Consider the following 22,873-nt stretch of genomic DNA (forward strand, 5'->3'; position numbering starts at 1 on the left):
AGCTGATGAACTCTCATGATAGTGGATGTGAATAGCTGCAACATAATGGCGTGGTATCTGTAACAGCCACACGAGATACAGATCTGAGCCGTCCTCTCTCCCTGGGGGTGGTATGGAATCTTGAACATGGATGAAGATTGATGTTGCGTAATGCTATCGTAAGTCTATATGGCCGTTCCCAAGCTGCGAAAGTGCGAGGATAAAATATTATCTCGTACACACATGTTTAATATACATCATCAGGGCTCTAAGCTGTAGATGCATTGTCATGTTTCTTCTCTTGCTTGAATATCACCCGCAAGTCTTTTGTAAGCTCAATCAAAGCCCGCAACACCACCAAGCTAACCATGCACACAGGCCCCAGAATGGCAAGCAGCGTGAAAGCATACGAAGCTTGTTGAAAGGCAGTATTTGCCTGAAGCCGCTCCGTCGCAAGGCCCACCTGCATCGCAGTCAAGATCAAAACCAGATATGCTGTTATCGCAGCAATCCACGCGAGATTATCGCGGAAGAAGCTGCTGTAATTGTTCCATCCGCCAAAGTACGCTTCAGAAAAGAGAAACTGCTTCGTCCGATGAATGGCGTTGATGCGGGACAAGCGAAGCTCTGCTCGGATGAAGCGAGGATGGACGGTGGTTGAATCATGCTGAGCAAGGATTTCTCTCACGAAACGCTGCCATTGTGCCCATCTGATGGGTGCATCGTCCGTTTCTCTTGGCAGGAGACGCTTTTCAATGGCAATCATAAAGTCGCTTTCTGTAGAGACGAGGCAGGCATATGTGTACAGGAACCCGCGAGCGACTTTTCGCAGGGGTTCCTTGCACATGGTGTTGGGAGAAGGAGGATGTCTCGACTCTACAGTCGGCTGAGATTCCATGCTCATGCCGCTCCCAAAGCGGTCGCTGCACGAGCAAAAGTCGGGACAGGTGAGATGATTTTGCCAAAAGTCGGGACTGAGGAGGAACCTCGAGAGAGGCTTCACAAAGAGCTTCCCATCGGGGCTCCATAGGAGATGCAGGTCCATACGGTCTGCAAGGACGATGTTGCGACCGATGGCGACTTGCAAATGCAGTTGCGTGGGAGGGCGTTTGGCGCCTGCTAGCCAAAGATGCTTGTCTATCCCCTCCAGCTGCTGCAGCGATAACTCCGTGTTCAAGAAGGCGGCCACATCCTTTGAAGGGTCTTCGACTCTGCGACGTCTCCGGCCGCCGATTGCCTGTTCGTAGTAGTGGTATGAGGCTGGTAACAGATCGGATGAATCACTGTGTTCCAACTCTTTCAGGACGCGTGTAGTGAACTGGAGGGTCTTGGTTAGCGGTAAGATCTGCCTACGTGTCAATGTTTAGTATTCACCGGCAGCTGTGTATGACCTTGCTTCATCACGGTGAGTGTGAGCGGTGTGTAGAGATGTTTCCGTCGCGTTGACAGGAGTGATGAAAGCTGGGGGATAGAACTAGGAAATGGCAAGACGCGGCTCAGGCAGAAGCAGGAAAGTGTTGTCCAGATGCTGGTTTAATATAAGCGCGAATCAATATGGCTTGTCTTGCTGCAAGGCATACCTTGTGCGACCGTGAAAGTGCTATTCCTCTGCGGTTCCAAGCGGGTTTGGGAGGGGAAAGAAAGGGAGATATGGTCAAGAATACTATGATTACGAATGCTCGCATTGCTCTTAATGAGCTAGATACCCAGTTGACTGCAACTACCGCAAATTTACACCGAGTTCTTGGAAGAGACCGGTTGAGGCTTCATCTTTGTGTGTACTCCGCATGTTCGTGTGAAGATCATGATACCCTGTAAGCCTTGGGATAACTGCATACACAAGACAAACCTCTTTCACATGGGCCGCTGCAGTACTTTCTGTACCTTACGCATATTAACTTCTGATGAACTCAACACCTACTTCACCACCATCTCACACTCAAGCCCCGTTCAACTTCAGGCCATGTTTATACTTGGAAATGGTCTTGGAGACTCTCAGCATGCAAAATGGTTTGGCTCGAATGGTAGGAAATCCCTTGTCAACCACACCGCTGAAGGGAATTTTTAGACAGAAAGAGACACACAAATAGCAACAATTGGCCTTGCGATCCCACACTTGCTCTCTGTCGCTTGTTAAGTTCCCCCCAGCAAGGAGAGCTGCTCAGCACTTACTCGCAGGCTGAAGACGGCACCATATACAGAGTCCTTCATGACTAATGAATTGACAGCAAAGCCAGTCACATGATGTTGTTCTCACACAGTGCCTGTTTCGATCGTCGAGTCGTGCAGAAGATCCAGGCTGGGTCTTGAAGATTTTGGCCCGCGTTCTCCACTCCGCTTTGATCTGACATTGAACCCTTGACAGTCTCAGACAAGTGAGTTTCAACAAAGATATCATCTGCTTCATTCATCTCTCTTCTCAGTATCGAGAAAACTTCAAGGCTTGTCTTGCGCTACAAGTTGGCGCGCCAGGATGTCTCCATCAGCCACCGGCAGCGAGCCTCCGAGGGCAAAGAAGTCCTGTTTCAGTTGTCGAAGTATGTGAGACTCCGTTCCACCGTTAGCGCCCGTCTGTGTTCTTCAAGCCATGGGTTTGCCTTCTGCCGACGGCAACGATGGCGTGAATCATATGAAGATCATCACTTATACGCCGAGGACTAACGCTTTACAGCCCTCAAAATCGCCTGCGACAGAGTCTTGCCTGCGTGCACAGCCTGCAGGACGCGTGGCAAGACGTGCTCCGGCTACAATGAGAACCTCTCATGGCCGCGGAAAGGGGATAAACGACGCGCCGTTACGGCCAATGTGCGCAGCCGGGGCAGCTACCGAGCGAATCCAGCGGTTTTTCTGAATACGTCCAGCTGGGACGTGGGCTTGTATCGCGAGCATGTCGATACAGGAGGGCATAGTGAGTGACTCTGGCCGTGGAGTTGGTGTAGCTCTGGTCTGACCAAATTGATAGTTGGGCATATGGGAGTTTGGACGCCGCCGATATCACCAAGCAACTCATTATGGTCTACCAAGCTTGGATTCTGTGAGTGAAAGCTCCATCCCATCAAATATGGTGTGGCTATCCAGCATACTGAGACAGGGCAGATGGACCTCAGTTGCCCTCGGCAATCCGCCTCGTCACGACAGGCACGTTTCATGACGATGTGTGCGGCCTCTTATACCGCATGTCAATTGGCGAAAATAGCGTACACGCCATGTCTCTACGCCATTCCATGAATGCAATATCACTACTTTCCCTGCACAAGACGAACGAGGCACTCAAGTACAAGATCCTTGCCATATCAAATCTCAAAAGCGCCATCATGCAGGGCCTGGATAACCGATCTCGGCCACAGGCCATTGCCGCCAGTCTACTGTTGACCTTGTACGAGGTGAGTCAAAAAATGATTTATGAATACTACTTGCATGCATCTAACCTGCCTTTGTAGGTCCTCAGTCAGAGCGGCAAGACCAATGACTGGTCCGTATACTTTGACGGCTGCATGAAGATTGTCAACTCTGGCTTTGATATCCATCGCAAATACGCAGGAGACTGTGCCATCCTGCTAAATTGGGTCCGCTATCACAAGGTGCTGTACAAATTCAGCATCAAGCATTGGCAGCAACGGACTCCGCAGATGGAGGTCATGGCCAAGTCGGAAGTTCTTGTGGCAGATTCAGCATACGATATCGACCTGATAACGGTGAGACATCGCCCGAGTATCAACAATAGATGCCACTCTTACTGACGAAGCTTCTAGATGCACAACATGCTGGGCTGCTCACCCCAGGTACTGGATTTTCTGAGCGAAGCAATGGACCTCGTCAAGAATCGAGATGACCCCAGCTATCTATCCATCAGACGCCTGCGCGCCATCAATGAACTTGAGCTACGTCTCAAGGACATCGACGACTTGCGTGACTGCTTTGACGTGGAAAAGGACGGCGTCACCATAAGCAAGGCTGCGGAAAGCATGAATGATCGCTTGTTCCAGTTCGCTCTCATAATCTACGTCGACAGAGTCGTCAAAGGCGCCTTCATGTCTTCGACAGCCGCCCGAAGCGCCGCCGCCAAGGCATTTGCCCTCTTGGAGAAGATCCGGTTATATGACAGACCATTCCCCCTCTTCATTCTCTCCATCCAGGCAGAGACTGACGAGCAACGTCTACTCATTATGAATACCATACAGCGAACAACGGAAGCAAGGCCGATGAATAATCTCGGATCGACGGAGGAAATGATTAAGAAACTCTGGGCTCAGCAGGACTTGCAGGGGCCGGAGCAAGCTGATGCTCTTTTCCTGCTGAATGCTGTGATAAGCGCCAGCAGTATGCCGCCGACGTTTACTTCGCCTTTTGTCATCAATGCCATTACTGGTGCGCATGCTGTGCCGTTCTTGTCCATTTGAGATGTTCAAGGGAATGGGAAACGTTTTTTCTACTGTGTTGGGATATTTCAGATAGCGTTGCATATAGACATCAGGTAACTCATGCGCTTCATGCCTTTGCCAGCTCTAAAAGGCTGATGTATCCGGTGATGAAGTATTGATCTATTAAACAAGAAGAGATAACTTATAGATTCCTATAAGTATTCAACCAAGTGGCTATAAACAGAATGCGTTGAAACGAATGACAGAAGAAAAGAAGTGAATGACAGGCCCCCTATGCTTAAGCATATCATGGCTGACCGCCCAGAGCGCGAACAACATCAGCGACCTTTGCAAAAGCCAGCTCGTTCAAAGTCTCCTTCCATAGCCTTTCTGCAATCGTCTGACCCTCGGGTTTGTAAACGAGCGGTGCCATTCTGCGCGAAAAGCGTTAGCGAATTGTCTTTAGTAAGTTCCATGGGATAACTGTAAATAACTTACGGCTGAACCTTTCCATCCTCAAAATACTCTCCATGAGACTCCGGACCCTGCTTCACAGCTGCATCTGTTAACGCGCGAGCTCCTACGTCCGTTTTGCGCCCAAGCAAGTGATGGAGAGTCGATACGAGCGCCCTGTCGAGAAGGTTGTTGTAATCGCGACTCAAGCTCGACTTGCACAGACCCGGATTGGGAGCGTTTATGATCGTAGAAGATAGCGGTACCCTCTTCACCAGCTGCGAGAGAAACAGTTGTCCCAGTAATTTGGAAGTAGCATACTGATCCCGGTCTTTAAACGACCGGGGCTTATCCAAACCAGCAAGTAGCGGCACCGAGGTTCTCTCTTTGAATTCGGCCCATGCGGCTGTGTCGGATGAGACGAGGACGAGATGACCGGGTTGTGCGGCGGTGTTCTGTTCCTCAAGAGTTGGTAGGAGCAGCAGTGTCAGGAGAGCGAGAGAGAGATAGTTGACTTGCACCATCTCTTCATGGCCTGTAAACGTATTCTGCTTGTAGGTCTTGTTGAGGAGACCTGCGTTGTGGACGACTATATCGAGCCTCTCGAGCGCCTTGGCGCGCTCCGCAAACGCAACGATGGAATCATAGCTCGATAGATCGAGCTTCCAGACTTCAATGACTGGAAAGTTGCCAGTATTTTGGTGCTTCAAGAGCAGCTGCTTCGCCTCCTCGCCCTTTGATTCGCTGCGGACGGCGATAATGAGCCTGCTGAGGCCAAGGTCCAGGAGCTGCGCGCTGCACTCGAAGCCGAGGCCCGTGTTAGACCCTGTGACGATGGCGGTTTTGCCGCTCAAGTCAGCGTCCTTCTGACTCCAAGCGGGAGGCTCCCGGCAGAGCTGTCGTTGAAGGAAGGCAAGCTGCGACGCCCGCTTCTTAGGTGTGATGTCGAATTCGGGTGCCATTTTATACTCGGTCATATATGGAAGAAAGATATTCTTAAATTACTGGTGGTAGATGCGAGATAGGTCTTGGAAAGAATGTCTTTGGATTTGACTGGTATCAGAGCCCTCTATATACTTCTATATCTCAACTAACAACCGCTCAAGAAATTAGTATTTCCTTGCCCGGAAACCGAATCTCGCGCTTGTTACATCCTTTCTCCGGCAGTCAAGGAATGGCCTGAACAATGTCTGCGCGATATCTAGATGTAGACGCCTACACAAGGTCGTGTAAGTCATAGACAAGTTACTAAGCCATGCGCCGCTCCATTCTGCTAACTCAACAGCGAGGCCGGAATTAGCCAGCCTTAGTACCGACCAGGAGTGCGATTCCGGACTCTCCATGCACGATCCCTGCATGGAACGAGATCTTGATCATCAAGCTTAATGCGAGAGAAGCTGGTGTGGGGGCCCAGAGGAATCTGCCGTTGCATTGGGTTCGTGGATTCGGGGTTAATAACGGCGATCATATACGCCATAGACGCGAGCCAATCATTGGACTCTTTCTTTCATGGGATTCAGAGAGTGTCTCCATCCATAAGAAGCTGAAACAGATGCGAGCCGTGTGGAATTACCTGGTACGCAGAGGGCGATCTTGGACTAGGCGAACCGTGGCAAGCCTCGAGGTCTTCTTCACCTGCAGCACAATAAGGTATACGTGTATCTCCGATCTAGTATCTTTCCGGTAGAAGCGGGAATTTCTAGAGTAGACTTTCATGAACGATAGATCATTGGTTAATGCATCGCTGCGAAGACCATCCTAGGGGAAACATTCCGCAGGGAGCCGCGGCATCCATTTGCGGAGTTGAGGATTTCGGACATCCGCAGAAAGCGAACGACAAGATTTCAGCGATAAACGCCCTATCATGGCCCCAGTAAGGCCTTATGTAATAGTCATCAAACAGTCCCCGAAAGGACTTCGAAGTATAGCAGGCAATGCCATCAAGCCAACATGTCGGCTATGTACGAGTTGACAAACGTAGGACAGAGGCTGTGCATTATTGCTCTCCACCATTTCTCCGATTGAAGAGCGAAGGTTAACCTCACCAATGCTATCGAACCACGACAAAGCGGCGTTTCCGAGTGCTTTCGCAGCTATGGCTCCAAGCAAACCAACGCGTTACATGCGCCCCGAAGATTGTACTCTCTGCAAAACCTCACTATATCTTCAAAGGCATGCCGAATCGGTTTGGCCCAGTAAACTGAAGCTTCTACTATCAGGTGAACTGAGCATCATTGCAGCGGGTGGAACGTGGGCGACCAGCTCCCCCAATGTTCACTGCTCATCTATTCTGCAGTCCGAACCACAAATACACTTGCTTTGCTACCCCTCACAACTAACTCGTGTATCCTATCGGAGAAACTCTGAATTTCTAAAACATATGGCTCGTATATGAACCCCAGCCTCTTCAGCCCAGCTCAGCCGTCAAACTCTAACCCCAACATATCAGCCCATCAGCCACTGCCGGCTTCCGCCACTTGGAGACCTCTATCCAATCAGCACGACTCAACCGCAGAGGCTGAGGCCGCCTTTTATCAACGCCATGGTGGATCAACGTCACAGTTCAAGAGCTGACAACTTGTTCAAAACCTACTCGGCTGTCGATGGTCTGGATGGATCTCGCTGACTACTGTCATACGGCCCGGCTGATGATTCTCCGTTAGAGCCATTCTTAATCAAATGAGGCTTTTTACAAATTCTGGGTATATGGTATATCTCATTCGGCATCTCACATTCCAGAGACGATATATTCTCCTAGGCCTCAGGGTCTATAAGAGTCTCGGTCAGACGCCACCGTTTGGATTCGTGGCGGCGCCTCTCCGGCAGTGAACCATCCGTCTGGGACGTGATGGGCTTCTCATGTGCCTTTCCCCTCATGCCATGTTTACAGCTGAGTTTTGTGATCATGTTTGAAAAGCAGATGTTGCCCCGGAAGCAGACGCTCTTCTTGATTGAGTTGGAATTTTGTGACAACCCAGATAGTTTCCAGCAGACATATTGAGCGAAATGCAAAATGAACTACGACGACTTTCCAATTCGTTCGAGAATTATAGGATCAGCCTCTTTAGCAAGACGAAATGCTACAGACGTTCCACCCTCGTCGACCAGCGGCCATGACTACATTCCCATCATCGTCATGACCGTCGTCATACTATCGATTATCGTCATACTCGTTCTTGTTGCGTACGCACGCTCTATTTACCATTCTCCCATCTTGCTCTCAGTGCACAAATAGCTGATATAAGCCTCATGTCTATCGCAGACGATACACAAAACTGTGTGATCGGAAAAAGCCGAGAGAGGCCCTAGACGATCCTGAAAGTGCCCAGAATGCGGGCAGGATGGAGAAGCTCAACGAAAAGGCGCCAAACCAGAGTTACAGCAGTTGGAAAGAGAAGAGCGAAAGCGACAGCGGTTCAGGCACGAAAGAAACTACCTTTGTCGTATGGTGAGGATCTCTACTTCCTGAACTATTCGTTTCAATGCTACATCCAGGTCGCTGACGGGCGGGCAGTGCAATATGCCTCGAAACGCTACAGGAGGACGATCCGATTCGTAAGCTGTCGTGCGATCATATTTTCCACTCTCTTTGTCTGGCAAAGTGGTTTTTGAAAAGACATGAGACGTGTCCGCTCTGTAAAGCATCATTCATGCGTACGCCAGAGAAACCGAAAAGCCCTGTACAGATTCCAGAACGAGCACATACCAGATGAATGCATTGAAGCCATTTACAGTTCACTTACTGTTCATCCACTGAATGAGAAGGGCCCTCTGAGTGAATCGCAAACTGTCAATTCATTGGGCGAGAAGATGCAGATTGAATCCAACCAAAGAGTGTGCATCACGGATGGAGTATGTCTTGACTCGGATTTGTTCGGCAACAATCAGAAAAGTCGATCAGGTAACGAAAGCCGAGCTCCATCTACAGATTCGGACGCTGTACGCGTCGTTGCTACGGTAGGAAGTAATCAGCGGAGCCGATACAGTCTGTTTTATAGTAAGTCAAAAGCGGCCCCTGTCACACCAAACTGTCACAAAGGGAGACTGTTCTTCACCGAGACATGGGTGCATGGCTCCCAACAGTTCTACGGTAAGATGAACCGGCCATTTGTGCGAGAACACATAAGAAGGACCAATGAAGAACGAACAATGGCGACATACGGCTGACGGTTGAATGAAACAATGGTTCGCGGCTCGAGCATCCGGAGCAGAACCAACGGCATTTAGCTCTTCGGCCCCGGACTCCGTCGCTATTGACACGGACCGTTGATGACTCCATGCGCAGGGAGTCTCAGAAACCACTACATGTCTAGATCATCGAAGGGCACCAAACTCGCCCTTATTGCAGGCAGAAGACAAATGGCCCACTGAAGCCGGCGTCGGGGACTTTCCAAGATGTACAGGATAAACAAGGTCATGAATCACTCGGGTGATTCTTAACATGGTTTCAACCCAGCTAGCTTCCCAGTCAAGTAAGCTTAACCCACAAGCTTGTCCTGGACCATGCGATGCGGATCTATATATTTCGAGAAGACAGAATAGCATGGACGCGTCCGTCACAGGTTGATTGGTGTGCTCATCTCCGCTCCTCGTACCATCTACACCTCTGGTCTCACCATTCGGCACCTCGTCGGCAGGAACAGTGTCCCAGACCCCTTTCTCAAGGTGACCTTAGCCGCCCAAGTGAGCTTGCGTGATTACAAGCTTAGATATTAAGGTTACACTTTTAATACCGAGCTTCCTTTTCGGGAGATTATCTGCATAACTGTACTTTGCAGGGAGGATGGGGAAAGTCTACGTATATAAGTGATGCTCTTCTACTGTTCCCTCCTGGTTTCTACCTATAGACCTTGGGGTCATTCACTAACTATGAATTCATTTACCATGTATCATGTTCACTCTTGGGACTGAGGGGAACAATCGTGGTGTTGGTGGGCTCAAGACGCTTGGACTCTATGGAGGCGGGATGATGGAAAAGTACACAGCGAATCACTGCTCCCTGCATGTCAACAGCTTGGCAACCCCATTATCTTACTCTGTACCTCTACTTATTGAGCACAATGGCCGTTAGTTCCCACACAGAACCCTGATCCTTGCTCACGGGCTGTCTTGACCTGCTTCATCTGCCCTGAATCAGTGTTACGGCAATGTCTGCCATTGGACGAAGGAAGCCATATATAGACCCGAGTGACACCTCGCCCGAGCTATTGACTGGTACTCTGCGAATTCTTCCAGCCCTACCTGCTATTTTACGGACTCCCCCATCATGCGGTGCCACCTACTTGCTGCCCTTCTTGCCTCAGAGGCCCTCGCCGCTCGACCATTTCTTAACGAGCCGGACACTGGCATCGACGATGTCCTTGCCGACCTCCCAAAGGGCACGCTTCCGGACCTCTCGGATATCGTTGGTCTCCCCGACTTTGACTGGGCGGCTCGCCACTACCTCCCAGCAAAGAACTATACGTACTACCGAAATGGCGCTGCTGGAGAGTGGTCATACCGCAACAACCTGGAGGTCTTTCACAGATACCGCCTGAGGCCCCGGGTCATGGTTGACATTACGAACATTGAGAGCACCTTGCCGTTCGTCACAGCATAAGAGAGATATTCCTTTCCAGTCAAGTTAACGAGGAAATAGAACAACCATCCTCGGCCACAACTTTTCTGCGCCCATCTTCATCAGCCCGTGCGCCCGAGGGGAGTATGGTCACCCCGAAGCAGAGCTTAATCTGGTGAAGGGAGCGGCTGCTGGGAACATCCTATACATGGTATGTTGACTCTTGATGTCTCACGATTTCAAAGAGCTGAAAATAACTGACTTGAGGAAACAGCCGGCGCTCCTAGCAGCGTATACTATTGAAGAGATTGCCGCCGCCAAAGCCGAAGGCCAGGTCGTGTTTCAGCAGGTAAGGACTACGCCAAGTTCTTGTTCAGTAAGAGAATCAAGTATACTGATGTTAAACACGATAGCTCTATCTTTCCTCGAATGATACCGAGACTCAGAACCTTTTGGATCGCTCTAAAGCAGCGGGTGCCAATGCCATTGTGTTCACAGTCGACTCTGCGGCAGATGGAAACAGACATCGAGCTGCTCGCTATGGTGTCGGATCTGCGTGCGTGAATTCGGAAAGTCCTGAGTTCGTAGTATGAAGCTTGCTGACAATGATGGCAGTGACTCCGAGTACACTTATATCACTGTAAGTCTGACCGAGGGCCCTACCACTGGCTCATATTGATCGCCCTCGCTCTCCTTTACTGACTTGTTATTCTTGCAGTGGGATTATTACAAGAAAGTTGCCAAAATGACCGATCTGCCCGTCATCCTCAAGGGCATCATGACCGTGGAAGATGCGAAGCTCGCTGTTAAGCACAAAGTGCCCGCCATCATCCTCTCGAACCATGGCGGCAGGCAACTCGACGGCAGCCCGTCGTCTCTCGAAGTCGCTCTCGAAATTCACCAAAAAGCTCCCGAGGTCTTCAAGAAGATTGAAGTCTACGCCGACGGCGGTGTTCGATATGGTGCCGATGTTCTCAAACTACTCTCTCTGGGCGTCAAGGCCGTTGGCTTGGGGCGGCCGTTTATGTTTGCCAATGTCTATGGTACCAAGGGCATTGAGAAGGCGATCGAGATTATTAAGCATGAGATTGCGATTGATGCCGCAAATCTGGGTGTTGGCAATCTTGAAGAGATTGATGCAAACTATGTAAGAATATCTGCTTTCCTATGACCAAAGGCTATGCTGAAAACGATCATAGGTACAATGGACTCCTAATAACTGGATGGGATAATTCAGAAGGCGGAATCAGCAAGGAGCTCCGATTCTACAGGAAACACTTCATGTTTATAGTCGAGCAGGGGGGATGAAATAGCATTGAACAATTGTATTCATTACTGAGCTACACGTTGATTGTTCATCGCCATTCACTGTTCATAGACTGGCTTTTCCTTATCTCGGTCATCTTCCTCCTCGCCGTAGCCAAGTCGTGAATCTTCTCATATCCTATCCGCATCGAGCAGTTCCAGAGCCGCAGTCGCTCGCCACGCCATAGTCACAGCATCCTCCCGAAGGCGAGCACTCGTAGACATGATTGTTGACGCGCTTGGCGGTGATGATGTAGCCGTCGCCATTGGACCAGACGCAGTTACCGCAGTACTGCCCTTGCTTGAGTGGGTGGAGGGTGCTGCATTTGCAGCCGTTGTACGTGCACGCTCGCTTATCAAGTGGGAGAAGCTCAGAGCGTTCTTCGACTCGGGCAACGGCCTCAACGCGGGCCTCGATGTCAACGCCGGCCACAGCTGCGGAGGCCAAGGGGGCGAGAAGAGCGGCGACGAGGATGAAGCGCATTTTGGTAGATGAAAGTATTTGTGATGCTGTTGGACTTGTTGATACTGGCTCTTTGGTCCAGTTGCTGGTAGCTTGTTGATGCCGATGGTCCGAATTTCATACCTTCATAGGGCCTTATATATCTCGAAATATTGCAATGGGTGCCCGATTGAGACCAATACAGCTTCAATTATTACCCCGAACTCGGAGTCCGAGGAGATAGTTGCCACGACATAGTGATCTATCCAATGATCATGGCTATATATTCAGCTGAACCTGTGCATGGCCTCCTGATCAGTACGGCTGAGGGCAAGAACCACTTTCCACCACGGATGAGAAGTGACGATGCTACGTCAAGTTTCACTCATCCTTACGGCCGAGAGTGAGAACCATTAAAGGCGGAGAAGTGAAGATGCAACTTCACCAGCATCAAGTTACACTTGTATGGTGTTTGGCGCGGAGTTGTTGTTCCCATTGTCACATCCCCACTTACACAGGGTTACATCGCAACGAGAGCTGAACTTCAGGAAGACCTCGCCACAGGGAACAACTCCAATTTGGAGCTTTGATTGGTTGTATTCTCAATAATATTGCCAATAAAAAAAGAATTCTGCTCTATATATGCATGCTTGATGTGGCAAGTATCAAGCTTCGGCTCGTCGGCAGGGAGCTTGGGGATATTCACGAGACCTCCTTCGTCAGTGAGAGCATAAGTCCTCCGAGCGGCTTCATGTGTCGTCTTCTAGGTACTATTTATAGAGAACACTTTGAAGGGTGTGAGGCTGTTAGGTCCTTCATTCATAGGACAGCCAGATGCTGCTTCATCGTGGTAGAGCTTAGTACCAGTATAGACACCCTCAAGAACACACTCACCACGCTCTTCCTCGTGGCTTTTGCCACCAATTTACCATCAAGCCACCTTCCTTACAATGACACACCGTCATTGGTTGTAGTTCTCTGGCTCCGGAGGATACTGTCGTATTCTTGACAAGCTTAATTCTCCAGACGATGAGGAGCTGCCACGCCGCAGTCTAATGTGGTAGCACGGCCCCCGCTTGGACGACCTTGAAGTTTTCTTATCATCACCTATGTAGTAATGATCGAATATAACAGAGCTGTTCCTGTCTGTGAACAAGAATTAGCTAGCATTGCTCATAGCTGTTACGTCTGTTCATCGCCCTTTTCGCTGCGACCAAGACGATAATACTAGCAGCAGGTTGTAACTGGCTTGCTCTCAGGTTGGAATGCCCAATCGATATAGACGCCCGGAGAAGCGGGATATCGAAGTTTTATCACAGCATTGACATCTAAATTGACGTCTATGGACAGGAGAGATACTATGGACGGTAGCTAGAACGAATGAGGGCTCTGGCATAAGGTGAAAATTTAACGAAGAGAAACACTTGGGTCATTGAAGAAGTCCAGTTTGGATTCGCTTATTGTAGCCCTTATCAAGACTTAAGCTTTCTGATGGTGAAGTGAAAAGGCAATCGAAGATGCGGTTCAGTTGTGAAGCCTATCCCCCTTCGGTAACTACATCATTCTCCTAGAAACCTCTCATGAAGATTGGCTAATCTTCATCGTCTTATGACGAACGATTGCTGGGCTAATCAACTTTCATCGCATAGACCTGGCCTATTATCTACATCCTGAAATAGGTCTTCATCCATGGAAAACGGGAGACATTTGCAACACTCGTGAAGCGCGCATCATCCTACAGCCACTACGAACGCCACTTACACATAAGGGAGTGCTAAGGAGTACATTTTGCCCCTTGTGCATAGAGGTAATCCCATACATAGTATCCGGCCTCCGACATTATTAAAGCTGCTATAAGAACGATCTTATAACATCCCGTTGAAAGTGTTATGCGGGTATCATTAAAGAATGCATGCGTACAATTACGAAGATGTAGGTTTTCTGTTTGATTGCGACGTTCACGTGGCAGGTCATACCTCTGTTCGCTTAGAATTTGAGTCTTTAGGAAACACATGCCACGAGCCAGTGAGAGTATCCCAGCTGATAGATCAAACCACTGGACGAGGGCCTGTTCCGTCTGAGGCCAGTTTCGTAACGAAAATGATGGCACTCTTGATTCGTCACGAGCCTCTGAAGCTCCAAATATGAGCGGACGAATAGCCCTGGCCGATTCGATTACCGGAGCCTGAGCTGAAGCCGGGGCTCATGTGGATGGCGGCTAAGATACGTGTTAGCGTCAGGCACCGAGCAGGGTATCAATCGAAGCTTGAGCGACAAGCTTTGCTCTTGAATGTCCAAAGAGGCGGACTGCCTCGTTCCTGATCGGGTCTTTGGTTTCTCTCGAGAGCATCTTGCTGGCTTTCCAGAGAGTCTGATGTGTTTACTCTCCGTGCCTCGTTTCGTTATTCTTCGGGCAGCAACACAACCTCTGGGTTCCAGGATTCCACGGCTGAAATCCAGCTGAAAGCACAGTCACAGCGCTAACACGGATCCAGAAGAGCAGCTGAGGCTAACAGGCAGCTATTCATCGCGCTTCATCTTCCGATTCTCGAATTTCCTCTTCCCCTGTGGCGTTCAGTGAAGACGAAGCAGAGAATAGGAAGGGGGAGAGGGCGCAAAGTCGCATCAACACCAAGCATCCCGCCCTCACGGCGGCAGACTGGACCTCAAAATGTCCGACAATGGCAAATCAGCAACGGACATCATCACCTACGTCGGTATTCCATTGGCGGTCTTGGGAGGTAATTACCACAAACACGCGATAACAACGCTAATAGAACAACGCCCCGAGACTGACCGAACAGAACAGTTCTGCCCATCCTCTACAACACATTCGCAACTCTCGCTTCTCTCTCACGCATCAAGCGCATGCTCCGGCGGAGTCGCCTCACTGCACTCACCCGCAGCGACGTCGTCAACCGCGTCATCGAGATTGACCTCCCGCGCTATGCCGTGATGCCACTGGACAGGTTCCAGAACAGATCCGAGTACTGGACGCTCTCGCGACATCCCAGCTCCATTCCCGGCGGTAGCTGGACCACATTCAACTGGAAGACGAATACCATCGGCATGAAGACCCAGCGCGTTGAATATGCCGATCAGGTCCGCCAGCCGCAGGTCGAGGTCGCGTTTACTGAGCTCGTTTCGTATCTGTTGGATCTGGGGGCTGTGCCGGATCCTCATGGCTGGAAGCTGTTGAGGTCAACGGGGCTTTGGGCGCCGGTGGGATGTTCGCTGATGATGTCGCCTGATGGGAGGGAAAAGGCTCTTATGATTGCGCCGCTGGACGACTCGGATGGGCATCTGTCTCTCGCTGTGGCTTGGTCTAGCTCATGGATTACCCGCGATCACGCCCATCTGCCGCCGTACTGGGTCCGTTTGCCCTCGCCAGCAGGCAAGCTAGGAGAAGCAGCGACTTCATATGGCAATTCCAACCAGAAGAAGGGCGAGAAAAAGGTATCAGATACCGACGAAGACCATGTTCAGAATGGAGACTCCGGTGAAGCGGCGGCAAGCCACCACGAGGCAGACCATATTCAACGTCAGGTTGATGCAAACGCCGAGAGCGACATCACTTGTGAAATCTCACTCTCTGGCCTTGAGACGGCATTGGTTCAAGGTGATCCTAACAACAGCACCGCTACCACGCTTGAGAGCCTTTACATCGACCATCTCCGCATACAGTCCCGAAAGTCAAACGGCATCTGGTTTGCCAGCGCCGCCACGGCATACGGCACCTCTAGCCAGACCATCCTCTGGAACTACAAAATCCCGGACGACATCCTGTCGTTTTCCAGAAAAGCTACTGTACCGTGCGGTGTCCTGGTGCTTCTGGGCATGGTGGACGAGTCGGAGACGCCTGAATGGGCGACCAAGCACCATGACTATGGTGCTTCACTTGATCAGTTCTCATCGAGACAGCGAGAGCAGCGTCTGGCCATGGAAGCAGAGTCACGCATGGCTCCTGCTCAGCGAGAGCAAGCCGTCAGGGATAGAACCCGCAGAGAGATGGAGCAGCGGATGCAGGACAGTGAGTACACGTATCTCCCATTCACGATTTTCCACACTCGGATTGCTCGCTGACTCGTGTTACCTTCCAACAAGTGCGCGACAAGATGAGGACGGATCAACAGCGTCGTGATCAGCGCGCCATGGAAGCTCTCCAAAGCCCCAAATGGGACACGAAGCTGGTCGCCAACTACAGTCTAACATGGCTCAAATCTCGAAAGCTCTGGGACGAGAGTCTGACCATCAAAGATATTGTCGGTTTCATGCTGCACCGCATGGTTCGCGACGGAAAATTCACCTCTACTCTCTGCAACATGCTGGACACCTGGAAGGCGTGGGCTGACATGGGAGGCATGAGAACGACGGACTTCCAGATGATTCAGGAGAACCAGTCCGTTTTTGCTGAGGCTACCTTGTTGATTGCGCTGATTGAAGATACCTCTGATGCGCTGGAGGGAACGCTGGCGATGGACTTGCAGGAGTGCTTGCGGATTTGGCAGAAGGTGAGGCTTGGGTGAGTGATGCGCTCCGTATAAACCGTTTTGCATAGACATGTTGCATGTTAGCGAGCAACTTCATCAGGATTCACATAAAGCGTCCTTTGGAGCGCGGCCATTCGGACAGCGGCCGGTCTCAAAGACTGCTTTACATAGAACATCCGCGGTTTTTACTGCTCCTGATTGTATTTGGCGTGACTCATAAACATCAGTCTATGGAGAAATGAGATCGCCCAAGATATCCTCCGCCTTGCCCATCTTCTCAATCTTGCCATTCGACAACAGCGCAACCGTATCCTTCCCAGCCCGCCCATTCCCTGCAATGCCACCCAGCCTATGTGTAATTGCAACAACCGTATTGCCTTTGTCCGTGAATTCCTCCTGGATGATACTCCGCATGGCAGATTCAGTGGCAGGATCAAGCGATGAAGTAGCCTCATCCAGCAATAGAATCGGCATGACGCGCCCGCCATTTGGTCGAGCCTCGGAGATGCTAGCCTCGCTATTCAGATGCTGGACCTGAAGGATTGCTCGAGCCAGAGCGAGCAGCTGCAGTTGGCCGGTGGACATTTGCGGCAGTGCTGCCATGGAGGTGCTCAGGATGACGCTTGGTTTGACGATGGAGGTTCTGGGCTTGAAGTGCGACCATAGACGTGTCTTTTCCAGAGCTTTGACTATGATTTCATCTGGGAAAGAAGCAGAGGGCTGTATCATTTGTTAGTACATCTCAAGACGAATGCAGAGGTGCTGGACAAGGGATTTTCTTACATCCAGGTTGAAGCGGAGACTGGCTTGGCCAAGGATGAATGGATCCTGGGCAACTGTGATGAAGCATCTCTGGCGAACCAAGGTGCGCGGTACCAAGCTGAGGTCAACACCATCGACCTTGATGGTACCAGATTTGGCGTCCAAAAGTCGCAAGAGGGTTAGGAGAAGAGTACTCTTCCCGCTGTATGTCAAAGTTGTTGTCAGACACTGTCCAGTATGAGGCGTTGATGCCGTACAAAGGTTACATACCTGCCGGTACGGCCACAGACGACCAACTGCTCGCCTGGCGAAATCTTCATTGAGATATTTCGCAAAGCGATGGCATCGGCGCTAATTGAAATTGTTAGCCAACACGACTCGAGGAGACTTATTGGGAGCAGAGCTTACTTGTATGCTACTGTCGCGTTATCCAGCTCAACTTCTCCCAAGGAGGGCCAAGTATCAACGGGAACGTAGTTCTCGCCGGGCTTGTCTTCTTTTGGAGTCTCCGCCTCTAGATTCTTCAAGCGGGCACTATTGAAGGGTGAGCATATGAACTTCGGGCTGGTGACAGTAGGAAAATGGAAATGCCGAGAGAACGTACATTGCGCCCAGCGAGATTTCCAGGTTTGTCCATGATTCAACAAGGCTAAGGAGAGTTGTGTTGACAACGAGCACAATGTTCAGCGCCATACCAATCTGGCCACTGGTCGTCGTTCCTTTCATGACAACAGCCAGTGTGATCAGACCAGTGGCAATGGCGGCAATCATCAAGTCCAGGACAATGTTGAGCCACCGCTGGAGGCAGAAGAGGATATACGAAGGCTGTTGAGACTTGTCGAGATAGTTGATGTTGGCGTTCTCAATTTGTCTCTCCCAACCAAACGCGCGAATGGTCGCAACGCCTTCCACCTGGTACACTGTCAGATATGAAGGAGACTGCGGGGTCTGAGATGTGCCATACCGATTCGAGGAAGCTTGAGTAGACTGCAGACTGTGACTCGAGTTCGAGCAACCGCAGCTGTCGCGACGTCTGCAGGTATACTTTTTGTATGAAATACACAGTTACGATGCAGACGGGAAGCGACACTGCCATGAGCTTCTGGGCCGCGAACAGTAAAGCAGTCTGCACCAGGATCTTGAAAACCTCTGGTCCAGTCAGCACCTGATTCTTCAACACGGAGTCGAGACGACTTACGGTTTGAGATGGACAGAATGGCCGGGGGGAGTTGCCGGTCCACCAGTTGGATGTCTTGGCTGAATCTGAGGCAATCATCAGCATCTGAAGCATCACAGTCCATAAAAAGCAACTTACCGGTTGAGGATGACACCAATATCAGTGGTGGAGAAGAATGACAGGGGAGCCCTGGTCTTGATCAGTAAAAAATATCACAAGTTAGAGACAATGTATACGGACCCAATAACTGTCGAGAGTGTGCGGCGGTGAAGCTCAGCACCAGAATCGGATGCAATGAGGATATTCGTCGACCACATTGACCCATTGGTAGAGGTCCATGCAAGCAGAGACAAGATCAGGTAGCCGCCGATGTAAAACATTGTGTCAGAGGGGGGCGCTGCAGTCCATTTGTTAAGCCAGTATTGAGGAAATGTGACAAAGAATGAGTAAGAGGCTGTGCAGGCCAGAAGCAGAAAGAAGTTGCGGAAACCAATGGCCTTGATATAATAGCCTATACAAGAGAGCAGTTAGACAAAGTCATAAATGAATATTTGAAGGCGGGGAGTTACCGTAAAGGCTGAGGTCTCCAGTGGCTCTGCTCAAGTCGGAAATGGCATCAGCTACTTTCAATGTCTGCTTTTGCACAGTGCTGTCTACTTTCAGCTGTTCTTCAGCAGCAGTCTTGTCCAGATCAATAGCGTTAACCTTCAGGATGCTCTGCGGTTGATCTTTCAGTCCTTCAGCAGTTCCCTGGTACTGGATGGAAGAATCAGCGAGAACAATGAGCCAGTCTGCCAAGCGGAAATGCGATGCTATAGAGTGATCAGCATCCTGTCCCAAGTTGAGGTAAAGTATGATGGCGTGAGCTTACCCGAGTTGGTGATGAGGAAGACGGTTGTGCCCATCTTCCTGAAGTGACCGTTTGGACCGAGAATATTCTCCACGATGCGATTCTCTGTCTTGCCATCGAGGGCGCTAAAGGTGTCATCCAGAACGACAATGTCGCAGCGAGCATAGATGGCCCGAGCGAGTGCCTGCAATCATGTCAGGAGATACATTCAAAAATATCAATTGGTGAGTTTGAGGTGAAACACATACCACTCGCTGTCGTTGTCCCCCAGAGAGGTTCAATCCACGACTCCCAATCAAGGTCCGATGCCCTTGAGGCAGCGTTGCAATATCTTCATCGAGACAGCAAAGCCTCACCACTTGGTTATACCAATCAGGATCATCCGGCGTGAAGCCAATGATAGCCTCTTTGATCGTTCCGCTGGGAAGCCACGAGACCTGCTCGCAGGAGCCAATGCGCTTTGAAGAGACGGAGATGGTGCCACTGGATAGAGGCAGCTCGCCGATGAGAGCTTTTGCCAGAGTTGACTTGCCGCTGCCTACGGGCCCAGAGCAGATGACGATGGAGCCCTTCTTGACGACAAGACTGATGTTTGACAGGATTGGAGGCGCTGATGGGCTAATCTGGATAGTCACCTGTTCCAAGGAGATAGCCGGCGTGTCATCATTGGAGTGTTCATTCAGTTTCTTGAGCAAGACCCGCTGGTCATGTCGAGGCGGCTGAAGCAGATACTGCTGGATTCGCTCAAAAGCAGCCAGCGAGCCCACAGCCTCAGGGATGATGGACATGATCATGTTTGCAGGATGCGTGACCAACCCGAGCAGCGCAGTGGTAGTAAACGCCGTCTCTGCGTCCAGCACTGTGCCGTTCCACCGTGCTACCAAAGCAAAGAGCACAAATGTGATGATGGGAGAGAAGATGCCAAGTGCATTGGCTGCGATGAGTTAGAGTTGGTTCACATGATCAAGGGCATCCGAGTTGGAAACGTACCGCTTGCGTTGTAGGCGACCATCATCCACCGTACTCTCTTGGCCTTGGCCAGTTCTTGTAACCGCAGATTACGAATGAGGTTTTCCGTGTATGGAGCAACTCCAAGCATCTTCAAGCTCTTCATGGACGAAAGCATCGATGTTGTCATGGAAAGACGCCTCTGTGTAGCTTCGTTCCAGCTCTTCTGCTTGCTCTGCAAGTTCTTGGCCAAGTACCGACTCATTCTAGAGCAGACTATTCTGCAGTCAGTCATCCGTCCAACAGGTAATAGGTGATTGAGCTGCTAAGCTTACAGAAAATGATCACAATTGGGACCGGAAAGATCCAGCCAACTTCTTTAGCTAGCATGGCTGTGCCGATCAAGACTTCAATGATCTGAGCCCACGTCTCATGGAAGAATCTCGCGCTCTGGCCTACGTTTTCTGCATCCGTGCTCATCAAGGTGACGGCTTTTCCGTCATCATAGTTGGCTGATACATGATTCAAGGACTTGCGGTGAATGAGGCCAACCACTGCGCCTCGAATCATTACCTTGAGGCGGTTGAGGCGTTGCTGGTATACTCCCTTGGATATCTGAGGAGCAGAAAAGCATACTTAGTCACTGTTAACTTTGGTAAAGAGATATGTGACTTACCGCGAGGCCAACATAGACAACAATGGCCATCACCACTACGGTATAATTCCTCTTGGTGGTATTCTCATTCATGGACGCATCCAGATAACGGATGACATTGCGGATGAGCACTGGCTGGGAGTAGCGGAAAATGATGAGACAAAGGCGAGGCAGGATAGGCGCGAGGAAATGCGGCAGGACAGTCGCAATCAGCACCTTTGGCAGCGTCAGTTTGCCAATGGGCTTAGCTACTCCATTGTCAGAAACTGTTTGTATATCATCAACGGAGAGTTATCATTGTTACCTCTTTGATCCCATGCAACTGATGCTTGGTGACGCAGCAATTTTGACGACAGTCCAGCGCCAATGGGTGGAAGACTGTCCTCAGTGAGGATATTACGCCATCCCTGGGCCAAGATGGGGTTGATCCACCAGAAGAAGGTCCTGCTCAAGACGCCCGACAGTTCCTCTGGTGAAAACTTCGCACTGCTTTCTCGCAGAATCTCGTCCTTCCTCTGGCTTTCAACGACCACCAGCACCAGCTTGATGCAGATGCTCACGATGGCCGGCAGGAGATCCCAAAGCGCATCTGATGTGACCCCATCTTCGTAGACGGTTGTCCAGAGGTCGACAGAGTCACATGCTAGTGTCACTCCAAGATAAAGGACCGACAAGTCTGATGGCCGAATTGACCGTGTATGCTCCAAGAACACCAGCGGACAGAGACCCAAGCATGCTATCAAGGACGTGATGGCAGACAGGATATCAATGTCAAACGGCAAGCCAGGAGACAGCGTTGTCGTCAACAAGACCAATTGGACTATTGCCAGTATGGCAGCAAGTGTCTGTATCACAAGAGTTCAGTCGCTGACATTCCCAACGCTAGCAACTGACCGAGGCTATACGCGTAGCGCTTCCCTATCGTGAACTCGATCACGATCGAAGGCATAGCCCCTCTCAGTACGGGTTTAACATGTGTAAGACGTACCAATTTGGCATAGCCACGATGTCCGGGGAGGACCTTGATAGCTTCGCGGCGGAGCTTCCACAGCCTAAACGGCAGCGCCAGCAGAAACAAGGTGGACGCGGCATTGGAAACAAATCGAAGCTTGAGCTGCATCTTCACTTCGTCGTCGGCATCATACCGCCTGGGGACGAAACGGAGCGGCCGTGAGAGATGGGGGGAGCAGGCAGAAGAATAAGAAGCCAGATCAGATGCTGCTAGTGGTTACTATCGCCAGCTTCAACGATGCTGTCTGCATCGCCCAACAAGGAAATTGGCTTGTTAGCGCGGAGGCGATAAGGTGAGTTATCCGCAGAGATGACACTCCCGGTTCGTGATATAAATCCTCGGCGAGCCAATGCCGCCCTCATTGGAGGCATAATCCCGCCCAGCGTAGCATCGCCTGTGCTGGGACCCCCTGGGAACCAAGTCATGGCGTGATAGTCCGTCTGCTGCAAGGTGCTGTAAGTCGCTGCATGGCGCTGCAAGTCGCTGAGGCCCGCATGCAGTCGAGCCTCGGGTTCACCGCGGTCTTGCCCCAATCGAGGTATGCAGTCACGCTCTTGGGATCATCGCCGTCTTGACAAAGTTCCCGGTCTGCGGGCTTCTTTGGCGGCGGCTGGACCAAACTGCCAGGGGTCTGGGCTATCTCCGCACCGTCGGGTTTCATCCCATGACCCCCGATCCAGCCCAGTACCTTTTACTAGCTGAGCGGCGCCGCTGTGATTTGCTGATGGCGGCCGGTGATCTGCTTGCATTTGCGATCCTATATGTCAGTTTCCGTAAGGCAGGCAGTGAGTGAGTGACAACCTGAAGTGAAACTTGTCACCCAACTCGTCATCGGCAGTTTGGTGTCTCTCACTTGTGGTTTGTATAATATTCCGTGTTTCT

The 22,873-nt window shown here is 50.7% G+C and overlaps 8 protein-coding genes across 8 annotated transcripts; 4 read left to right on the forward strand and 4 right to left on the reverse strand.

Annotated features, from left to right (window-relative positions):
* Nucleotides 1-247: 247 nt before the first annotated feature.
* On the reverse strand, nucleotides 248-2,190 carry BBK36DRAFT_1172742 (hypothetical protein; the record flags this gene model as incomplete). The annotated part of the gene is made up of 3 exons (XM_024895773.1): nucleotides 248-1,262; nucleotides 2,029-2,030; nucleotides 2,152-2,190. 3 exons carry the CDS (start codon nucleotides 2,188-2,190, stop codon nucleotides 248-250), a joined length of 1,056 nt encoding a protein of 351 aa, XP_024745505.1.
* A 262-nt stretch (nucleotides 2,191-2,452) lies between these two features.
* On the forward strand, nucleotides 2,453-4,379 carry BBK36DRAFT_1163229 (hypothetical protein; the record flags this gene model as incomplete). Its single annotated transcript, XM_024894511.1, has 6 exons — nucleotides 2,453-2,516; nucleotides 2,651-2,887; nucleotides 2,942-3,013; nucleotides 3,076-3,362; nucleotides 3,420-3,674; nucleotides 3,732-4,379. 6 exons carry the CDS (start codon nucleotides 2,453-2,455, stop codon nucleotides 4,377-4,379), a joined length of 1,563 nt encoding a protein of 520 aa, XP_024745506.1.
* Nucleotides 4,380-4,647: 268 nt separating this feature from the next.
* BBK36DRAFT_1129650 (NAD(P)-binding protein) lies at nucleotides 4,648-5,755 on the reverse strand (the record flags this gene model as incomplete). Its single annotated transcript, XM_024891758.1, has 2 exons — nucleotides 4,648-4,774; nucleotides 4,839-5,755. The coding sequence occupies 2 exons, from the start codon at nucleotides 5,753-5,755 to the stop codon at nucleotides 4,648-4,650; spliced, it is 1,044 nt and encodes a 347-aa protein (XP_024745507.1).
* A 2,379-nt stretch (nucleotides 5,756-8,134) lies between these two features.
* On the forward strand, nucleotides 8,135-8,506 carry BBK36DRAFT_1172745 (hypothetical protein; the record flags this gene model as incomplete). Its single annotated transcript, XM_024895774.1, has 2 exons — nucleotides 8,135-8,241; nucleotides 8,308-8,506. The coding sequence occupies 2 exons, from the start codon at nucleotides 8,135-8,137 to the stop codon at nucleotides 8,504-8,506; spliced, it is 306 nt and encodes a 101-aa protein (XP_024745508.1).
* A 1,553-nt stretch (nucleotides 8,507-10,059) lies between these two features.
* On the forward strand, nucleotides 10,060-11,582 carry BBK36DRAFT_1129581 (FMN-dependent alpha-hydroxy acid dehydrogenase; the record flags this gene model as incomplete). The annotated part of the gene is made up of 7 exons (XM_024891752.1): nucleotides 10,060-10,376; nucleotides 10,432-10,561; nucleotides 10,625-10,699; nucleotides 10,764-10,906; nucleotides 10,966-10,990; nucleotides 11,069-11,497; nucleotides 11,550-11,582. The coding sequence occupies 7 exons, from the start codon at nucleotides 10,060-10,062 to the stop codon at nucleotides 11,580-11,582; spliced, it is 1,152 nt and encodes a 383-aa protein (XP_024745509.1).
* Nucleotides 11,583-11,794: 212 nt separating this feature from the next.
* On the reverse strand, nucleotides 11,795-12,139 carry BBK36DRAFT_1163232 (hypothetical protein; the record flags this gene model as incomplete). The annotated part of the gene is made up of 1 exon (XM_024894512.1): nucleotides 11,795-12,139. One exon carries the CDS (start codon nucleotides 12,137-12,139, stop codon nucleotides 11,795-11,797), a length of 345 nt encoding a protein of 114 aa, XP_024745510.1.
* Nucleotides 12,140-14,768: 2,629 nt separating this feature from the next.
* On the forward strand, nucleotides 14,769-16,623 carry BBK36DRAFT_1129678 (hypothetical protein; the record flags this gene model as incomplete). Its single annotated transcript, XM_024891762.1, has 3 exons — nucleotides 14,769-14,838; nucleotides 14,907-16,127; nucleotides 16,202-16,623. 3 exons carry the CDS (start codon nucleotides 14,769-14,771, stop codon nucleotides 16,621-16,623), a joined length of 1,713 nt encoding a protein of 570 aa, XP_024745511.1.
* A 192-nt stretch (nucleotides 16,624-16,815) lies between these two features.
* Nucleotides 16,816-22,099, reverse strand: BBK36DRAFT_1129662 (P-loop containing nucleoside triphosphate hydrolase protein; the record flags this gene model as incomplete). The annotated part of the gene is made up of 18 exons (XM_024891759.1): nucleotides 16,816-17,307; nucleotides 17,371-17,551; nucleotides 17,620-17,700; nucleotides 17,758-17,883; nucleotides 17,954-18,261; nucleotides 18,314-18,498; nucleotides 18,548-18,612; nucleotides 18,665-18,715; nucleotides 18,767-18,980; nucleotides 19,096-19,317; nucleotides 19,398-19,560; nucleotides 19,625-20,310; nucleotides 20,367-20,600; nucleotides 20,660-20,741; nucleotides 20,784-20,939; nucleotides 21,001-21,227; nucleotides 21,284-21,824; nucleotides 21,968-22,099. The coding sequence occupies 18 exons, from the start codon at nucleotides 22,097-22,099 to the stop codon at nucleotides 16,816-16,818; spliced, it is 4,146 nt and encodes a 1,381-aa protein (XP_024745512.1).
* Between the last annotated feature and the right edge of the window lie 774 nt (nucleotides 22,100-22,873).

This window comes from Trichoderma citrinoviride (genome assembly GCF_003025115.1).
Source record: "Trichoderma citrinoviride strain TUCIM 6016 unplaced genomic scaffold BBK36scaffold_18, whole genome shotgun sequence".
NCBI lineage: Eukaryota > Fungi > Ascomycota > Sordariomycetes > Hypocreales > Hypocreaceae > Trichoderma > Trichoderma citrinoviride.